The 18,053-nt window shown below is 39.0% G+C and overlaps 1 protein-coding gene across 1 annotated transcript in view; it reads right to left on the bottom strand.

Moving 5' to 3' along the window:
• LOC124545082 (ribosome biogenesis protein BMS1 homolog) overlaps positions 1 to 18,053 on the bottom strand; it is a 120,000-nt gene that overhangs the window by 47,577 nt on the left and 54,370 nt on the right. Inside the window, exons 6-8 of the mRNA XM_047123890.1 lie at positions 16,739 to 16,867; positions 12,495 to 12,688; positions 7,542 to 7,672 (exon numbers count right to left, since the gene is read on the bottom strand). Of these exons, the coding sequence (XP_046979846.1) occupies positions 7,542 to 7,672; positions 12,495 to 12,688; positions 16,739 to 16,867 (454 nt within the window). The remainder of the gene's footprint in view (positions 1 to 7,541; positions 7,673 to 12,494; positions 12,689 to 16,738; positions 16,868 to 18,053) is intronic.

Here is an 18,053-nt window from a genome sequence, read left to right as displayed (position 1 = left end):
GCCCGCGAAAGGCAAAGGTCCCGTCTCGGTCCGGCACACAGTTTTAATCTGCCAGGAAGTTTCATATCAGCGCACAGTCCGCTGCAGAGTGAAAATATCATTCTGGAAACATCCCCCAGGCTGTGGATAAGCCATGTCTCCGCAATATCCTTTCTTGAGGAGTGCTAGTTCTGCAAGTTTTGCAGGAGAGCTTCTGTTAAGTTTGGAAGGTAGGAGACAAGGTACTGGTAGAAGTAAAGCTGTGAGGATGGGGCGTGGGTAGCTCAGTTGGTAGAACACTTGCCCGTGAAAGGCAAAGGTCCCGAATTCAAGTCTCGGTCTGGCACATAATTTTAATCTGCCAAGAAGTTTCAGAACATACTGTTCAGGAAGAGTCCAAAATCCAAAACAATCCTAGAGAACTAGAAAGCTGTAAAGAGACCTTCATATTGCTGCTACCGGCACACTAGGTGCTGCTGTCTTTTCATGATACATTCTGTTAAAATATAACATACTAAAATTTGTCCAATGCACACAATGTGCACTGGTGCATTCTTTTGCTAAAGTTGCAACACATGGTACCTCTAATATTATTTTGTCCAGTGTCAGTGACTACATGACTAGGAGAAGGAATACAACTTGCCACGCTGTAGCTTCGCTGATCACAGAACATTGCCCAGCAACAATGGCAGTTCTTTCTTGAACTGACAAATGAAGCTTTAGCTCCACTTTAACAAAACAGTATACAGGAGGACAACATATTATACCACAGTCTATCCCACAAACACTTTCCTAATGACACCTTCCTAGTATCAAAGTTTGCTAACACACACTCGTGCAGTGATGCTCGACTCAAGAGTATTCAGTTCAAATGCTGGTGATGGAAGAAATTTTCACCATCAGTATTTAGCTGGCAAGGGGAGGAGGGATGATCCCATCACACTCTTGATAATTAGACTTTGCACTATTTCAACAACAACACAAACATAACACAACATAGTAAGCATACTCATTAGAGTCACCCAAACTTACACTACAAAGGAAAAAGGCCATTGTGGTTAAAGGAAGAAAATACTTTCTGATCATGCAGCTGGCTTACCACACGGGATTTCCCAATGGACAATGTAATACAGCTTTGTTCTTTATTTCCCTTAACCATTTTGTAATTAAGCTTATAACATTAGTTTTACATGTGCCCTGGCAGTCAGCAGAAAGACATCTCTTATCCCTGACTACAAAGATAAAGAATGTTATGTACTGTATGGTTTGCATCTCCTTCTGTGCTGGGTACATAGGTTGAATAGCTCGAAGAGTACTCAAGGAATTGGAACATCAGTATCTGATCTGCTTCAGTGAGCTTAGTATACAATTTTGGATAACTTATTGTGAATTCATTAAAATTTAAAGCCTGTGCTTCCTGTCCACTTCTTAAATCATTTTATTATCAACTACAAGCAATAAGTAGGGGAAAACCTGAAATGACATGGCAAGAAGTCGGAGAATGTTTTACACATTAGTGCATGAAGACATGAAGGTAGCCACGGAAGTCTGATCTGCAGAACTGTCCAAGGATTGCCTTTCGCGGGCAAGTGCTCTACCAACTGAGCTACCCAAGCACGACTCACGCCCTGTCCTCACAGCTTTACTTCTGCCAGTACCTCGTGTCCTACCTTCCAAATTTAACAGAACAAGGTGAATCCTGACAAATGCCTTTCATGCTGTCTCCTCTAGCAGGACTGACTGGATATAACTAAGTAGTTTTTTTGGATTCTAGGACCCTTGTCAGACAATAATAGGTAGGTCTTATACAGCAAGTGAAGACACCAGTATGACGACTTCTGAGAAATGTACAGTCCATCAGTCACTTTTACATAAAGACATGTAACAGAATTTCCTTTTTTTTTTATGTCATAAAGCTATTCTGGTTTGGGTATTTGTAGATGCAATCTCTTGGGTCTTCAACAGTACAGAAGGCAAAACCAATATAGAGATGGAAGTGTTGTTCTCCTTGGTGATAACTGACTGGAAATGCTGACTTCTTCCCTCTATAAATTCTCGCTGGTGAAGCAGCACTGAATCCTCACTTCCAGTGACATGATTTAAGAGAAATGTGTTTATGCTCATAGAGGTGTTGCATGTTGTTTGTAGAAATATGGTGACCTGGTAAATATGCTTATGATGTAATTAATTGAATGTTGGACACTTTACAGTGTCAAAACAACCTGCTAATTGGTTGAACAACATGCACCTGCTCTGCTGAGAACACATCTCTGTGGCTTGTATAGCGTCCCCAGTGCCAAATTTTTATCATGTAGCCGTAAAATAATAATTTCTCTGTGTAGGTTTAGATTGCAAAGAAATAATTTATGACAGAATGATCTAAAGAGACGACAAGATACGCTCTTTTGTTAATTTTTTTGGCGACTTCACTTCTTCTCTTGTCTTTATTGTGTACGTACAACATCTTGCGGGTGCTGGCAAATGTAAGCATATTTGTATGAGTTAAGCATATAACATACCGATTTAATATTATTGTGCACTTTTAATTTGTAAGAGGTGATCCCGATTTCATGTCCGCCTTCCTTGAATTAACCTGCATTCAAGTAATTTACAGTTCAACAATCGCAGTGGCCGATGCAGCCAACGACGCCATTACGTGGCGATATTAACTTATGAAAAATTAGCGGAAGCGGAAAACTCGCCCGCTATTAGCATAATATTAATTTTTCTCCACAGCCGCACGAAGTTGCAGAAATACTTAGCTTTAAGATTCTTATTTTCAGTACCATAGCCGAGACCCAGAGCCAGGACTCTGACTACAATACAATGGTTAACGGAGGTAAGAAAAATACTCTCGCGCATGTGTGGGCCGCAATTGTAATTAATAACTAAAGATCTTTTGCTTTAAAGTGAACTGACTAGCCGAGGAAATTAATATGAAAAGTTTATTACATTGTTCAACTTAAATATCATTTTTATTAAGGCCCACCACGTAAGTCGGCAACAATCAAAAAATAATAATAACAATAATAATATATATATTAAATAACGGCGGCCGACGGACGCGAGACTTGGTTACGGAAACTGTTGTGTCTGATTGGATTCAGATAGAGAAGTGGGTCCTGGAGTGCAAATATCAATCACTTGCCACTGAGCAGAGTTTGTGAGGAAGGGGAACTCAGTGGAAGGTGAATACGCCCATTCTCTTACTGGGAACGCATGACTCCTTTCATAATACTGTGCTCATCAATAAGTCAAACCATGGGGCAGACAGACATCAACATTACAGCACACAGTTTGCACTAAAAATCTTCTACGCAAGTGGGAGTGGCTGTGACATAAGAACAGGGAAAATCTATCTGTTACCAGCTTAATGAGTATGGCAAATAAATATTGTACAGTGTTATGCTGAACACAATATGAACTTCTACTACAACTGCTTGAATATTTGTCATGAACAGGACAGGAGTGCGGTAGTACTCATTGTTTGATTTGCATTCTGCCAGTCCCACTGAGATCATCGTTACTGTGAATGCTGTGTCACTATGGCACAGGTGAGCGAGAAAATTCCTGACTCGTGTAGGTAGAAGCATGAGGATTTCCTTGGCACATGGAATTTCACTTCCTCCCACACAACGCTAGCTAAGTTACATCTTAAAGGAAACAGATAACTGGAGTCAGCATTGGCAGTAGCTACACCGCTCACTGAACACCGCATGACATTTAAAGAGACAGAACTGCTGTGATATATCAGAACTGTCTCTGCGGTCACTCCATATGTAATTGTACAAATGTCGACCATCTTTTACCCCTTTCCTGTGTACCCTATCACACTGATAAGAGTTCAGAACATGAATGATGGGAGGTCGAGGTCAGCTAAACAGCAGAAAACTGAAGTATACCGTGTGATTTATAGCCACTGCCAAACTAGTCAACTTTCTTGTCTTCATTACATGCGGATTGTGCTGTAATATTAACACTTACTGTTTCTTTCAATTATAGAATTCAGGACTGAGTGACTACATTTCCCTCACAGTGTTCATGAACGACAGAAAGCAGTTATGTCAAGAGTTGTACAAACAAGCAAGGCTAGTGTGTCATGTGTGAGAACTTTAAAAGACAATCTTGTGCCAAACCCCAGTTGGCCCACGGCACTTGTCGAACCATTGTCAAATGGAGGGAGCAGGTGGTAGAATCCTGTGGGTTCTGTTTAAAGACTGTTCGCAGAAAATGCAGTGAAGCTAAAGTGTCTATTCAAGTCTATTGCACAGCTGTTTTCAAGTAACCAGATAATCAAATATATGCACAAAAAAAAATTTAAGAAATATAAAAAAAAGAAAGAAAGTATTGAGTGACCTACAGAATTTTGCAAACAGTATTTTGTGAAAGTATTCAGCAATTATACAATTCAGGACAGAGAGCAAACAGACTATGTTAAGGTTAGTGAATGATATATGTTTCAGATATTAGAAAATGGACAATGGTAAGAAACTACTTATAGAATGTAATGATTCCATATTTTACAGACTATAAGACTCATTTTTTTCTTCGAAAAATTGCCTCCAAAATTCAGGTGCTCCTTATACTTTAAATTAATATAAAAATATCCAGTGCTTCATTCCAAATTCCCGCCAGTCTTAAAAATGGCAGTATATCCAATGCCGCACAAAACCTACCTCTATCTGGCAACACTGGATTCAAGTGGCACCAGCTGTGCACCAAAGTAACAAAAATGAGTTTTAGGGAATCACAAGCTTACTAACACAATCTCCCTCCCACCCCGCCATTGAGGAAATGTGCACATAGAGGACTGAATGTAAAATGGCTAAAACTAGAAGATGATGTACTGAAATGGATTCCAGAACACCATCACAATGGCACTGGCATTCATACAAAAATGATTCAAATACACACTCATAATCTAGCCTTACAGTAGAACTTAACAGATGTTAAGGGTGGAGTTGGCTGGTGCTACAGGTTCATAAAGCACCATGGATTTAGCACGCAATACAAAACCAAAATAGCTCAAAAATGCCACAAGAGTATGACAAGAAAATATTATCTTTCAATCACTTTATTATTCAATATCGAAAGAAAACCAGTGTGGAACTAAGCCAAATAGGAAATATGAGCGACATCTGATGTGCCAAGTAACAGAACTGTTGCCATGAAAGGTGCTGAAACTGTAACTATAAAAACAAGTGGACATGAAAAAATGCACTACACTATTGTCCTTTCATGTTTCGTTGACAGTGCTCAACTTAGTCCAATGATCATTTTCAAGCACAAAACAATATCAAAACTTTCTGAAATACCACCAGGTGGTGATATTCACAAACATGACAAGGGTTGGACAGACGAGGCTGATATGAAGTTATGGATTAACAGAGTGTGGGAGAGAAGGAAAGGAGCTTTATTGAAGAAGATTTCTCTTCTTGTGCTAGATCAGTTTGGTAATGATTTGAAAAATTCTGTGAAAGAGAAACTAAGACAGGGAAATGCAAACCTTGCTATTATTCCAGGTTGACTAAATCAGGATTACAACCTATTGATGTCTCAATAAATAAACCATTTAAAGTGTATATGAGAGAAGAATTTAAGAAATGGATGATGGATGAAACCCAACATGAATTCACGTCAGAGGGAGCTTTAAAATGACCTGCAAACAAGTGTGTCAATGGATAAAACAGTCATGCTCTAGAGTGAGAGAAGTCATTGTTAAATCTTTCAAGAATTGTGGCACAAGTAATGTTCCTGATGGCAGGGGAGACCATCTTACGTATGAAGAAGACAATGAGGAAGAAGAAGAAGAAGAAGAAGAAGAAGAAGAAGGAAGTTCGGATGATGATTTTCAGGGATTTTAAAGGTCAGTTTGGTTTTATAAACTAAGAATTTTTTTTAGTCTGGCTTTGCAGCCTAATCATAAAAATGGTAAAAATATTATTTTTCAAAAAAATTACTTGAAAATTAAGGTGAATCTTATAGTTTGTAGTGTCTTTTAGTCCATAAAATACTGTACTGATCTAAGGACTGCATTTCTGAGAACAATGTAAGTGGTCAAACAAGCTAGCATATTTCAAATTTATTACATAAATGCAACTCATATAAAAAAGGCCATGCCAGGATATATGCTGGAAAATGGGCAATGGGTATGGTGGACTAAAAGTTTCAATTGACATAGGTGGTCGACTTATGGTGCTCCGCATCACATTGGTAAAAATTGGTTTATTCCCCAGAGCTAGGCTGATTTTCAAAATGTCAAAAGAGTTAAGAATTCTGAGAATTATCTTCCTCAAATGATGCACAGTGGCTCTAAAAGATGGTGTAGAGAACAATTGAAGCCATATCTAGCTGAGTATTCAGTGACTGTCATGGACAATGTGAGCATACCCTCTGTGGTAATGCATGGCTGTCCCCTATTAGAGTACCTTATAGTTCATCACACACCAGAGCAGAGTTGCTGGATCCTGTCAATGATCATATGTCTGTGTACTGAATTTACAAGAGGGATACAATTGTGATGCAGCATGGACATGTTAGTCAACCTCCATAGCATTCTCACTATAACCCAAAAATAGTTGGTTTGGACTTAGGTGCAGTCTTATATTGTGGAGGAGGACAATACATCCAGAAGTGAAGATGGTGAGGGAGTTACACCTGAAGCATCCAGCAACTGCATCATCAAAATGCATAAGACCATGGAAAAACTGAAGGACAGAGATTACTATAAATTGGTGGGGACACAATTATGGAACCTTTTGCTACAAATCTTCATGGTGTAAGTCATCTGTGTCAGGCAGTGAAAACAACAGCATCTATTTCTTACATCTACTTATGGAGTTATCTTGGTGATCAAGTCTGCAGCTGGATTATAAATTATTACTAGCCAGTTATTCCTCTTTGGGCATATAATATAGCAGTTTTCTTCATAAGACACTTAATTCTATGTAAATACATAATGCAAATACATTGACTGCAAGACAGTATACATCACAAGCAGGTGGAACAACAAAACAAAATTAGTCTTCAGTAGCTCATTAAATGATTTGCATCTGACATCTTTAAGGTCAAACATTTTTACAGCTAGATAATGCTTTAAACTTATTCTACCTACATGGATAAATAATGCACGCAATGCAAAAAGTTGTTTGATTAATAAAATGGGTTGTTGTTGTTCAAAGACAAAACACTAAACTTGGAAAGTATTTAAAAGAAATGAGTTACACCATCGACATGATTACAAACAACGCTGTGTGTGTGTGTGTGTGTGTGTGTGTGTGTGCTACTGAGAATGCTTCAGCGGAACAATATATATGCCAGTATAAATCAGCTGTCAGAATGCGGCTCTGCGCAGAATGTAATCCTCACCTGCCTCACTCTGGATTCTAGCAAAGTTTTCATTTGATACTATTGATACTATTTGTTTTCCATTTCACACTACACTGACACAGAGAGAAATTAAAACCAATTTGGCATTTAAAAAAATGAACTGTTATGTTCATTAAAACTTAAATTAAGTTTTAAAACAAAAATTAATAATAAGAACCAAACAGAAAACTTACTCTGGGACATCCGATGACTTAAGAGGTGCAGCATCTGAAAAGAGCTGAACTTCACTACGAGCTATCTTGCTATCCAGAGTCTCCTGTGTGTCCAATAAGCTGCTCACTAGGTTCTTGGTACCATCTTCCACCTACCAGATAGTTAACATATAATGTTTAATGAAAAATGAACAACATGTAAATCCTTAAAAATGTATATCAGCTGATACAATGGCGAACAAATTAATGAGCACTTTGAGACATGTGCTTTATCTGCTGGGACAGAAAACTGACCCCACTTATAGACGTGCTTTAATGCAATGACTCATTTTCTTCAATAGGTTAAAATAAAGAGAGGAGGAGCAATATATTGCCAAGGACAGACAAGATAGGTCAGAGGGAAAGCTAGTTGACAGCTTGGAGGAAGAAGTAGTGCCTTCCTGACAGAGGGAATTGACTCTGGCATATAGTGGAGCAGTGGATGTGTAGGAGATAACAGAATGTGTGTGTGTGTGTGTGTGTGTGTGTGTGTGTGTGTGTGTGTGTACTAGTCAGTTATTAGGAAGGACATCATCTAAGCACTTAGTAACAGTTACAGTCATGTTAATGTCTCTCTCAACCACTCAAAGCCTCAACTACACAGTGAGTCATTATCCTTACTCCTGTCATTATTTTAAATAATAAATAAAAAAGGATAAAAATGGTTATGTGGCATATAGCATGGTGGAAGTAAGGTATTTGGCTTAAAGATGCTTTGACAATTTGCATTTGAATATTTATGCTTATTTATTCACGCAACTTCTTAATTAGGCTGGGTGGACACAATCTCAGACCGTTTCCTTACAAAAAATTCTCAGCTGGTAACCTAGAATCAAACAGCAGCCAAATCAGCAGCTAGCTCTTTTAACTATGTGTTTAGGCCAGTACTCTTTCACTACAACTCCTTTATTTACTCTGAGTTAGTTCTCACCTTTGACTCATTTTTAATAGTACAGAACCACACTGCAACAATGAAAGTGTGGGAAGTGATCATATCTGCAATACACTGACAGAAAAAAATTCCAACTCTAAAAAAATAATCAATGTCGAGTAATGAAGTTTCAGGAATACATTTGTCTAGGTTACATATTTAAGTGATTAACATTGTGAGATCACAAGTTACTGTAAGCACAAGAAAATGTGTGAAATGCAGGTATATTAATAACTGGTGTAACAACCAGAATTTTGAATGCAAGCATGTAAATATGTGTGCATTATGGTGTACAGGTGATGGATGTCAGTTTGTGGGATGGAGTTCCATGCCTGTTGCACTTGTCGGTCAATAGAGGCGTGGTTAATGTTGGTTGTGGATGACACTGAAGCTGCTATCTGATGATGTCTCAGGTGTGTTTGATTGGAAACATATCTGGTGTTCGAGCAGGTGAATATAACATGTCAAGACACTGTAGAGCATGCTGGGTTACAACAGTGGTATGTGTGTGAGCATTATCCTGCTGAAAAATATACAATGGAATACATAATGAAGGCTTTCACAGCCAGATGTTGCTGATGAGTCTTCTGGTCAAAGAAACTTTTCAGTTCTTGACATCTTTGGAGGTGCTCCTGGCAATGGTGAGTCTTGGTAATTGACCATTTAGAGAGTGCGCTCCAGCTATCATACAAAATCTCACACCCCAGACCCCCCCCTGGTGTAGGTCCACTGTGTCCACAAAGCAGACAGTTTGGTTGCAGACTCTCACCTTGCCTCCTCCTAATTAACACATGGCCATCATTGGCACTGGGACAAAACTAGCTTTCTTTAAAGAACACAACTGACTACCTCTCCGCCCTGCAATGAGCTCTCGCTTGACACCACTGAAGTTGCAAATGGTGGTGGTTTGGAGTCAGTAGAATGCAAACTACAGAGTGACAGGCTCATAGCTACATCAAATAAACTATAATAAAAAGTAATATATAAGATAAAGTAGCATTTGAGGAATACTCCATGTTCTACGCCAGGAATGCTCCATGTTCTACCTAAGACAAACAGGCCGAAATTTCAACACCAGGTACACAGAGCACATTAAAGCCTACACACACAGACACACACACACACACACACACACACACACACACACACACACACACACACACACACACACAAATGTATAATACAGAACACCCATCTGGGAAAGTAGAGCAAAATGTCAAAGCACTCCACTGACTAGATAAAGGGCATAAAATGGCTTTGTTAAAAGAACTGGAGATATATTCACATTAAAGTAAATATGAAGACAAAATTTTAAACAAAAAACTTAAAAGTGAATTGGTGAATTTCTTCAGATGTTTTGACAATATACTTAAATAAAAATAGTAACACATAGAAATATGCAACATAGTAAAAAATATGTAAGCAAATTATAATCCATATTGTTAAGATAAATATGTACTGTGCAAAAGCATGTCATTCTTTTGGATGACCAGTAACCTTATCTCTGTCAACTACATCTAAAAACATAGCTGTTTGTTTATGTAAGTTATTCTCAATGTATGCTGTACACGAAAGGTTGCATGTGGTGTTCTTCCAAATTTCACCACTAATTACACATAAAAATTGATAACTTACTAAAAATTAAAGCAGACTCTCAAACATCAAACACTTTACATAAAAATGACACTGTGCAAAGAGAAAACACACTTGAAAATAGGAATCATTTCCCGAAATGCACAGTGTGAAATACGAATAAAAGAAAATCACAACTGTAGCAGAAAAGATATTTATAAACAAGCCCATTGTCCTTGATGTAACTGATTTGTAACAGTTCATTAAATCTCTGCGATTCCACGAGGCTGTCCGGAACCCAGCCTTCTTGCAACTGTACTTTCCTGTGAGCATGGTCACCAGTAATCGTGTACAGTGGCTGCATTACTGTGAAGTCTTTCAGTATTATCACAAAAGGAACGTCTGGTTTCTCGTCGTCCAATCACACAATCTCATTCAAACTCAGTGAGCTGTTGATAAGGGCACTATCGTCATCTTAAAGGCCTTCCTGACTAATATCTACACACTACATTCAGTCTCGAAGGTAACTAATGCTCACGACCATTACATAGAATATTTAAAGTACACCTGATTTGTATTCTCCTAGTGGCACCACTCTGATGGGACTGGTATGAAATTTCAATAGATGTCATGTTTCAGATGCAGAAACATGCCTACCAACTTTTGTTTATCTCATACAACTCATTTTTGGTGTTCAGACTTTCTTTTTCCATAAGTGTATTTTTTTCAAGTTGCTTAGCACTTTGTGGAAGCAGGAACATCCATCTAGTGGCTCTCCACAGTACTAAAAGAGCAAACAACTGACTTCAAGCCACCACTGCTTGGAAATAATGCACTATGAAGCAACAAACAGGAAAGCTGTGCTTGAAGATTCTTCTTGAGCACAGAGTGTTAGGGAAATTACTATGCGCCAAAAATTTCTGTAGACAGCGACCGGAATGAGTTAGTCCACTGTGGCTGTGGCAAATGACTGATAATCACGTTACTTCCATCTTGACTACTGCCAAAATATATTTTTTACTTGTGTTAAATTTCATCTTTATCTTCCGGATTTGTTGGATGTGCATAAAGCTATTCTTTTTTCTTCTTTTGTTTCATATGGAGGAATAATCTCAACTATCTTCCAGTCTACAAAACATTGTACATTATTTTATGTGATTAACCTTTTTCTGTTTTCATTCCCAAAAACTGTCGCTTACTGAGTTTCATAAACAGTGTTTAACTACCTACTTCCTTCAGTAGTTGATTAGATACAAGATTTTTTTTTTTAGAGTAACTGAACTTGATTTACTGGAAAATAAAATGGTGCTTTCTGGTAGAACACTTCAAAGTGGTGGTGAAAGGAAGAAGCTTGCTACAGTGAAAATCCATTTATTTTGAGGAGTGACTATGGAAAGAGATATGTAATTTACTTCTTGCTCTATGATGTATGTAGCTAGTTTTATCTATATCATGCTTCAGGAGACTGGAAGGATATCTGGACTATAAACTCCAGATGAGAGTAAGCAACTTAGGGGAGGCAAAATGGCTGTTTACGAGTACTGTGCGCTTGCTTCCTGAATGTGACGTGGGTAGTGCTGCAAAACTACTTACTTCCTTATTGAAAATGACGCAGTGTCGTTTGCTCATTTATATCCTTCAATCTGTGCTTGTATTTTACGTCAACCTAACTTTGATGTAAATAACAGTCTAGCATAGAAAAAAACAAGTCTGAATCTTATACAGGTTGTAATAACACGCCAATATCAAGTGTGTCTCAAAATAACCCAATCAGTAAACAAAAATGAGCCAGAATGAAATAGGTTTAACATATTGAAATTCAAATGTCATGCAATGCTTCACTAAATATATCCACTGTGTGCTAAGTATGAAACAGTTGCAAATTGGACATTGGTAATTTGAGTAATGGCAAAACAATCGGGTTATGTTCTTGCTATTATACTTCATTAGAATATGGGACCAACAGGTATCACATTGTGAAAATTATTGAGAAAATAATGGTATGAGGATAGAAAAACATTCACCATAAAGGAAAAACAGCAAGCAATTAACTGGCACAACCACACGCTGCTGAACACTGTAGCTTGGCATTCAGATTTGTGATAGGGCGCTTATTGTCCAGGACTGCTCCTTCCCCAACTTAAGTGCACATGCACACCCTATCGCAACATATGGGTGCAACCAAAGATGCCCCCTACACCCCATGATTTGATTTTCTATCCTCATGTCACTGTTTATTTTAAATAGGGAATTCAATGATTAAACTAGTTTGTGCAAATGTGGCAAATTATATTTTCAAATTTTTGTCCATCTCTTCCCTCTGTATATCTCCATCTTCAACTGACCTGTGTGCAACCTGCCCACTATTCCTTTTCTATCATATATATTTACCTCTAAATTGTATATCTGTGCTACACACATTTACAGTTTACCTTTTCCATATACGAATGGCTGCCACCCAGTTCAACGTATACAGCATCTTTGTCATACACAATGCCACCAATCCCACAAAATGGAGCATATATAATCCTCTCCTTCTCCACAAGACTACGTTTCTTCAATTTATCAGGCAAAGGGCATGGATCAGGCAAGAATGATACGTCCTTGATCTTGAGATCGCCACAACCTGGTATACAACAAGAAAATTTTACAAAAATATATGGCAGTGCAAAAAAAGACACAGAGTTATATTTGTACTACAATTAAGTTCATTAATTACATTGTGTTAAAGTATACTTACCATTAGGACCTTCCTCTCCCTAATTCTGAACATATTTTACACCCACCCTCTCTTTCCGTCTCTGCCCCTCTCCCTTCTGTTTTCCACCTGTCTTCTATCCCTATACACCTCCCACATGCCTCATGCACCTCCCATTCCTCCCCTCTCTGCATACATTTTCTCCTCCCCCTCACTCTGGGCATCCCCCCCCCCTCTCCCGCACCCCCACTGATCTCTACCTGTCCACGGCCATGTTCATTGACACTTGTAGCCCCTGCAATACAGCTGATTAAGGCACGCCAACACCATCCAACATGACACACCTATCATGCAGAGCAGCCTACATATCGGGCCCAGAACACTGTTTCTTGCCAGACACGTAGGCTGCCTTGCACGACAGGAGATTTAGACACCCAACGTATCATACATATATAAGTCCCTAACAACTTCCCAGGCAAAGACACATAACGAGCTGTTAATCCTGATCATAATTTGATGAATTTGATGAAGATAAGCATGAACACGGAAACCTCCCCCCCCCCCCCCCCCCTTGACTGGCCAATGACTTCAGACAAAAACCTTACTGGACAATTGTAGCCCCTTTCCTTTCAATAAAAAGAAAAAGACACTGCAATACTGAATTGCTCCTCCATCATCACTGACACATCTAAGCTCCTTCCCTGAATTATATATAGTGAAAGCATTCTTTGGGTACAATTCACACATTAAGGTTCACAGCTACTAAAAGGAAAATAAACAAGAAATTGTGCTACACCATTTTGAAGGTAATCGGGAGGGCTGTGATGACCCGAATAGTATGCCATCATCTCCACACAATCAAGTTGACCTCTACATGTTCATTATGAACTACGGAAAAAACTCAACAGGATATCAGTGCACTAAGAAAGTGGAAAAGGGAACACTTAAAATGGTAGCTGGATCAATGGTGTCATGTTCTCTTCACAGACAAGTGCAGAATTTCTTTGACAAATAATGATAGGAGCAGAAGAGTGTAGAGACAACTAAGTAATAATGTGTATTTCAGGCACACAGTCGCAAGGGTCCTGCAAGTTTGTGGGTCAGTCAAGTTATAGGTCTGTATGAAGTACAGATGTCGGACGTCCTTTACCAATATTGAAAGTAATTTAAGGGCTGTGCAGAATAAGACAAGATACTCTGTCCTATTGTCCAACTCTAAAGTCAAGACCGCAGCAACAGGTACATGTTTTGAGATGGAAATACCAGAGTAGTTGACGCCCACTTCATGAACACCCCTCCTCCAGCAGGCAGTGATGAATCGTACGCAATGGCCTATGGTATCTGTTGACAGATCCAACTGACACACTTTCAATGTGTAGTTACAACAATCCTCCTCACACACTGGACGAGGACAGGAGGGTTGCCATAAAAGAGTGGGACAAGCCCATGGAGTAACAAATTGACCACCTTACACGCAGCATATCAAAGAGGCTCCACACTTACACTACATGGGGTGGAGCAGCTCTGTCCTGAATGTTACCCAGCAGGAGAGATTGATTTCAAAGGAGACTACTTTCAAATAGATTGTGTTTATTTGGTTATTGTTCTATCTATCTCTGTTTTTACACAGCTAGCTGGCATGTTAAGGCACTGCTTCTGGGACAGGGGGAGTAGGACGGAGATGTGGTTGGGTGGTGTACAAGCCCGGGATCGAATCTGTCCAGTGGATTAAAGACAAGATTCGGTGTTCCGGCCAGCTTAGATGTGATTTTTAGACAGTTTCCCCACATCCCACTATCTAAATACCAGGCTGGTACTACAGTCCTGCCTCAGATATACTACTTGATACATTTAGAAACCTTTCATATATTTCCACATGAGTAATATTACATGCAGACAGTTGGCAGTTGGGGGTACACATATTCTGTCCTGGGCGGGGGAGGGGGTTGTTTGGTAGGGATAACAGGGTGGCGACAGGAACGGCATCTGGCCAACCCGTAAATCAACCTTGCCACAGCCATTATTAACCATGATGACTCTGCACAGACACGGGACAAAAGCACAAGAAGAGTGAGAAAAAAAATCTTTTCTCTGTATCTCTTATAAAAAGTTTCATAAGAATTATTCTTCTCAAATCTAAGCTAACATGCATTTACATATAACCATCCAAGTAGTGTAAAACATTTGTGAGCAGTTTATTTCAACAGGCACTTGGCAAGGAGCATCAAAGCAATAGAACTGAGAAATATTGCAAGATAGCACTGGACCACAAAAAGGGTACACTGGAAGCAATACTACATCACATTTGTAAATGCTACTTAAATGCGATAAGTTGACCTTCCAAATTTAAAATGTCTGAAAATCCATGTTTCTGAACAGTATTACTTCAAGTGGCTTAAGTAAGTCAATTACATCAAAAAGAAAACTACTAATTTCTTTTACAAGATAATTCTGCACCATTAACAGCAAGGTTTGTTAAGCAGCCCAATTATACACACTTTTCTTTTCTTCGGCTTCACATTCCACATGTTTGGAGTCACAAACAAACTGCTCTGACTAGCTGGATATAGAAGTTGCAGAAGGAAGGAGAATGGAGACATAACCTGCAGCACCATTGAGGAAATCACTACAGTAGTCACATGCATACTGAAAAAGTCAACTTTTTATGGTATGATCAGTAAGAGAACTTGATCCTTTCCAAAAACAAAATTCAGTACAATACCAACATTACTATTTGTACCAAATGGACAATTCAACTGAGAAAACTGTTACAATTGTGGGGAGATAAAAGGGATGGCCAGTAACTGTGTTCATGAGATGCTATTCCTAGTACTGTATTAGAAACACTTAAAGTAAGAATACTAGCTCTCTCTCGTCCTCACAACAGATGAGTTCCTCTCGTCCTAGGGCATGAAGAGACAGATTCCTCTCTTCCAACATTCCCCACTCAATCTCTCTTCACTTCTTGAAAAAGGAACATACATGCTCAAAAAGCTACAATTAGTGTCTTCTACTTTAAGTATTTATATTGGTTGTACTAGGAACTTCGTTTCATAAAGGTAAGTACAGGGCAGCCATTCTGTCCCCCAGTAAGTTTAAGAAGTGTGGTGTAACCCATGGCTTCAAATAAATCACATAAAAAAGAAATTATAAACAGATCTCACAAGAAGAATATTCTGTGTAGTGAAAAAGACTTACAAAACTAATTGATTATTGATAATACGATGTAAATGGACAGATAAAAGGTCTACTCATCATGTAGTAATAGGGGAAAACACACACACATAAAAGGATTTAATGTTTACAAGCTTTTGGAGCCAGTGGCTCCTCCTCCTGGCAGAAGTGTTGAAGGGGAAGAGGGGTGAAGGGAAATGACTAGAAAGGTTTAGGGAAAGGGTACAGTTCAGCCACCCAGAACCCCATATCAGGGAGACTTATCGGATGGGACGAAAATTAAAGACTGTTGGGGGACTGTACTGGATGAGCGTTTAAAGGTGGAAGACAGGATAATAATAATATTAAGCTGTCTTCCACCTTTAAGCTATCAGGTTTTCAAATCTCATCCAGTGCAGTCGCCAATGATCAGTCTTTCCTTCTCATCTCATCCGATAAGTCTCCCCTGACCTGGGGTTCTGACTTTTCTGAACTGTACCTCTTTCCCTAAACCTCTCCAGTCCTTTTCGTTCAACCCTCTTCCTTCCCCTTCAGTTCTTCTGCCAGAAGAACAAGCCACTAGTTCCGAAAGCCCATAAATGTTAAGTCCTTTAGTGTGTGTGTGCTCCCCTGCTGCTGCTTGGTGAGTAGATTTTTAATCTCTCCATTTACATTACACTTACAAAACTGAAATAAATGAATTCACATTTGGATAAAGTCTATTGGTTTTGCAAGTTATATATGAAATATCTTGCTAGTAACACAAAAAATACACAATTTGGAATCCAGCAATATTACACAAATATATTTAATCTACCTGTTTACCTGGTATATGGACACTACTCTTCTTGTTCAGAGGAATCCCTCGCACAAAGCCATATAAAGAGACTGTCCTGTCAACTTTAGGATTCTGCCGTAGCATTTCAGGTGGTGTTAAATCTTCCATTCTGTCCACTATATAAATAGAGAATACTATGATAGGAAATCCAGGACGGAATAACAACAATATAGAAAAGGTGGGTTGCTACTCACCACATAGAGAAGGTGTTGGGTTGCAGACAGGCACAATAAAAAGGAAACTAGAAATATTTTCAGCTTTCAGGCAAAGTCTTCCTTCAAAGTAGAATGCTCACACACTCAAAGAGTGGCCAAAGACAGTGGTCATTTGCATGAGAGTTGTTGTCACATGAATGTGTGAGTGTTCTACTTCTGAAGAACGCCTTTGTCCGAAAGCTGGAAGTATTTCTAGAAGTCTTTTTCCTCGTGCCTCTCTGCGACTCAATGCCTCCTCTACATGACAACGAGTAGCAATCTATCCTTTCCATACTGTTGTTGAATATTGCAATAGTTACATAACCATATGAAATAAATCTTTCAAAAATAACACATAAAATTTAAATATATTACTAAATTATGAGACCAAATTGCTGCTCAGTACTTCCCTTCACAAGGCAAAAATGTTCGGTCTGCCGACAGACACGTATAAACACAAAAGAGAGACATTCCGTAGCCTTCCAAACTTATAGTTCATTCCTTGGGGCAGGGAATGGTTAAAAAGGAATGGCAGGTCACTCAGATCCCAGAACAAGAGAGACAAACATGTAGTTAGGACATGGTCTATTCTCCTCCTCCTCCTCCTCACTACAGCCGCGTCTATCTCATCCTGGAGTGTGAGTGACCTGTAATAAACATTTTGTCTCCTGAAAGTAAGTACTGCCCAGCGCTCTAGTTTATTAGGTTTCTTCACTGAATTTTCTTTTAATAATTAATTTGTGCACCCCAGAAGTAGTAAACAGGTACGAGTAATGCGTTACTTGCCTCATCCTCAACTAAAGGAAAAACCTGACCTACAGCCCCTGGCTGTGGGTAGTGAGCAACACTTCAAGCACTCAACATATGTGGGAACTGAATGTCTCCCAGAACAAGAACACAATCTCTATGAAGTGCTGGTGGTCTCCTCGGAGGGCTCACCCTTGTCCTTAGGATGAGAAACTATCCTTGAAGGTTGATAAGCCACCAAAGCCAATGACATGGAGATGAGAAAAGTGATGAGAAATTACCACATTAAACATTTGTTTCGATATCCTGTTCTTAGCGACTGTGGCTGTATCTCATAACAAATGTATCTTTACTGATCATG

Source organism: Schistocerca americana, chromosome 8 (genome assembly GCF_021461395.2).
Source record: "Schistocerca americana isolate TAMUIC-IGC-003095 chromosome 8, iqSchAmer2.1, whole genome shotgun sequence".
NCBI classification, from domain to species: Eukaryota; Metazoa; Arthropoda; class Insecta; order Orthoptera; family Acrididae; genus Schistocerca; species Schistocerca americana.
Note: the sequence above shows the minus strand (reverse complement) of the source record. Positions and strands in the feature narration are given on the sequence as shown.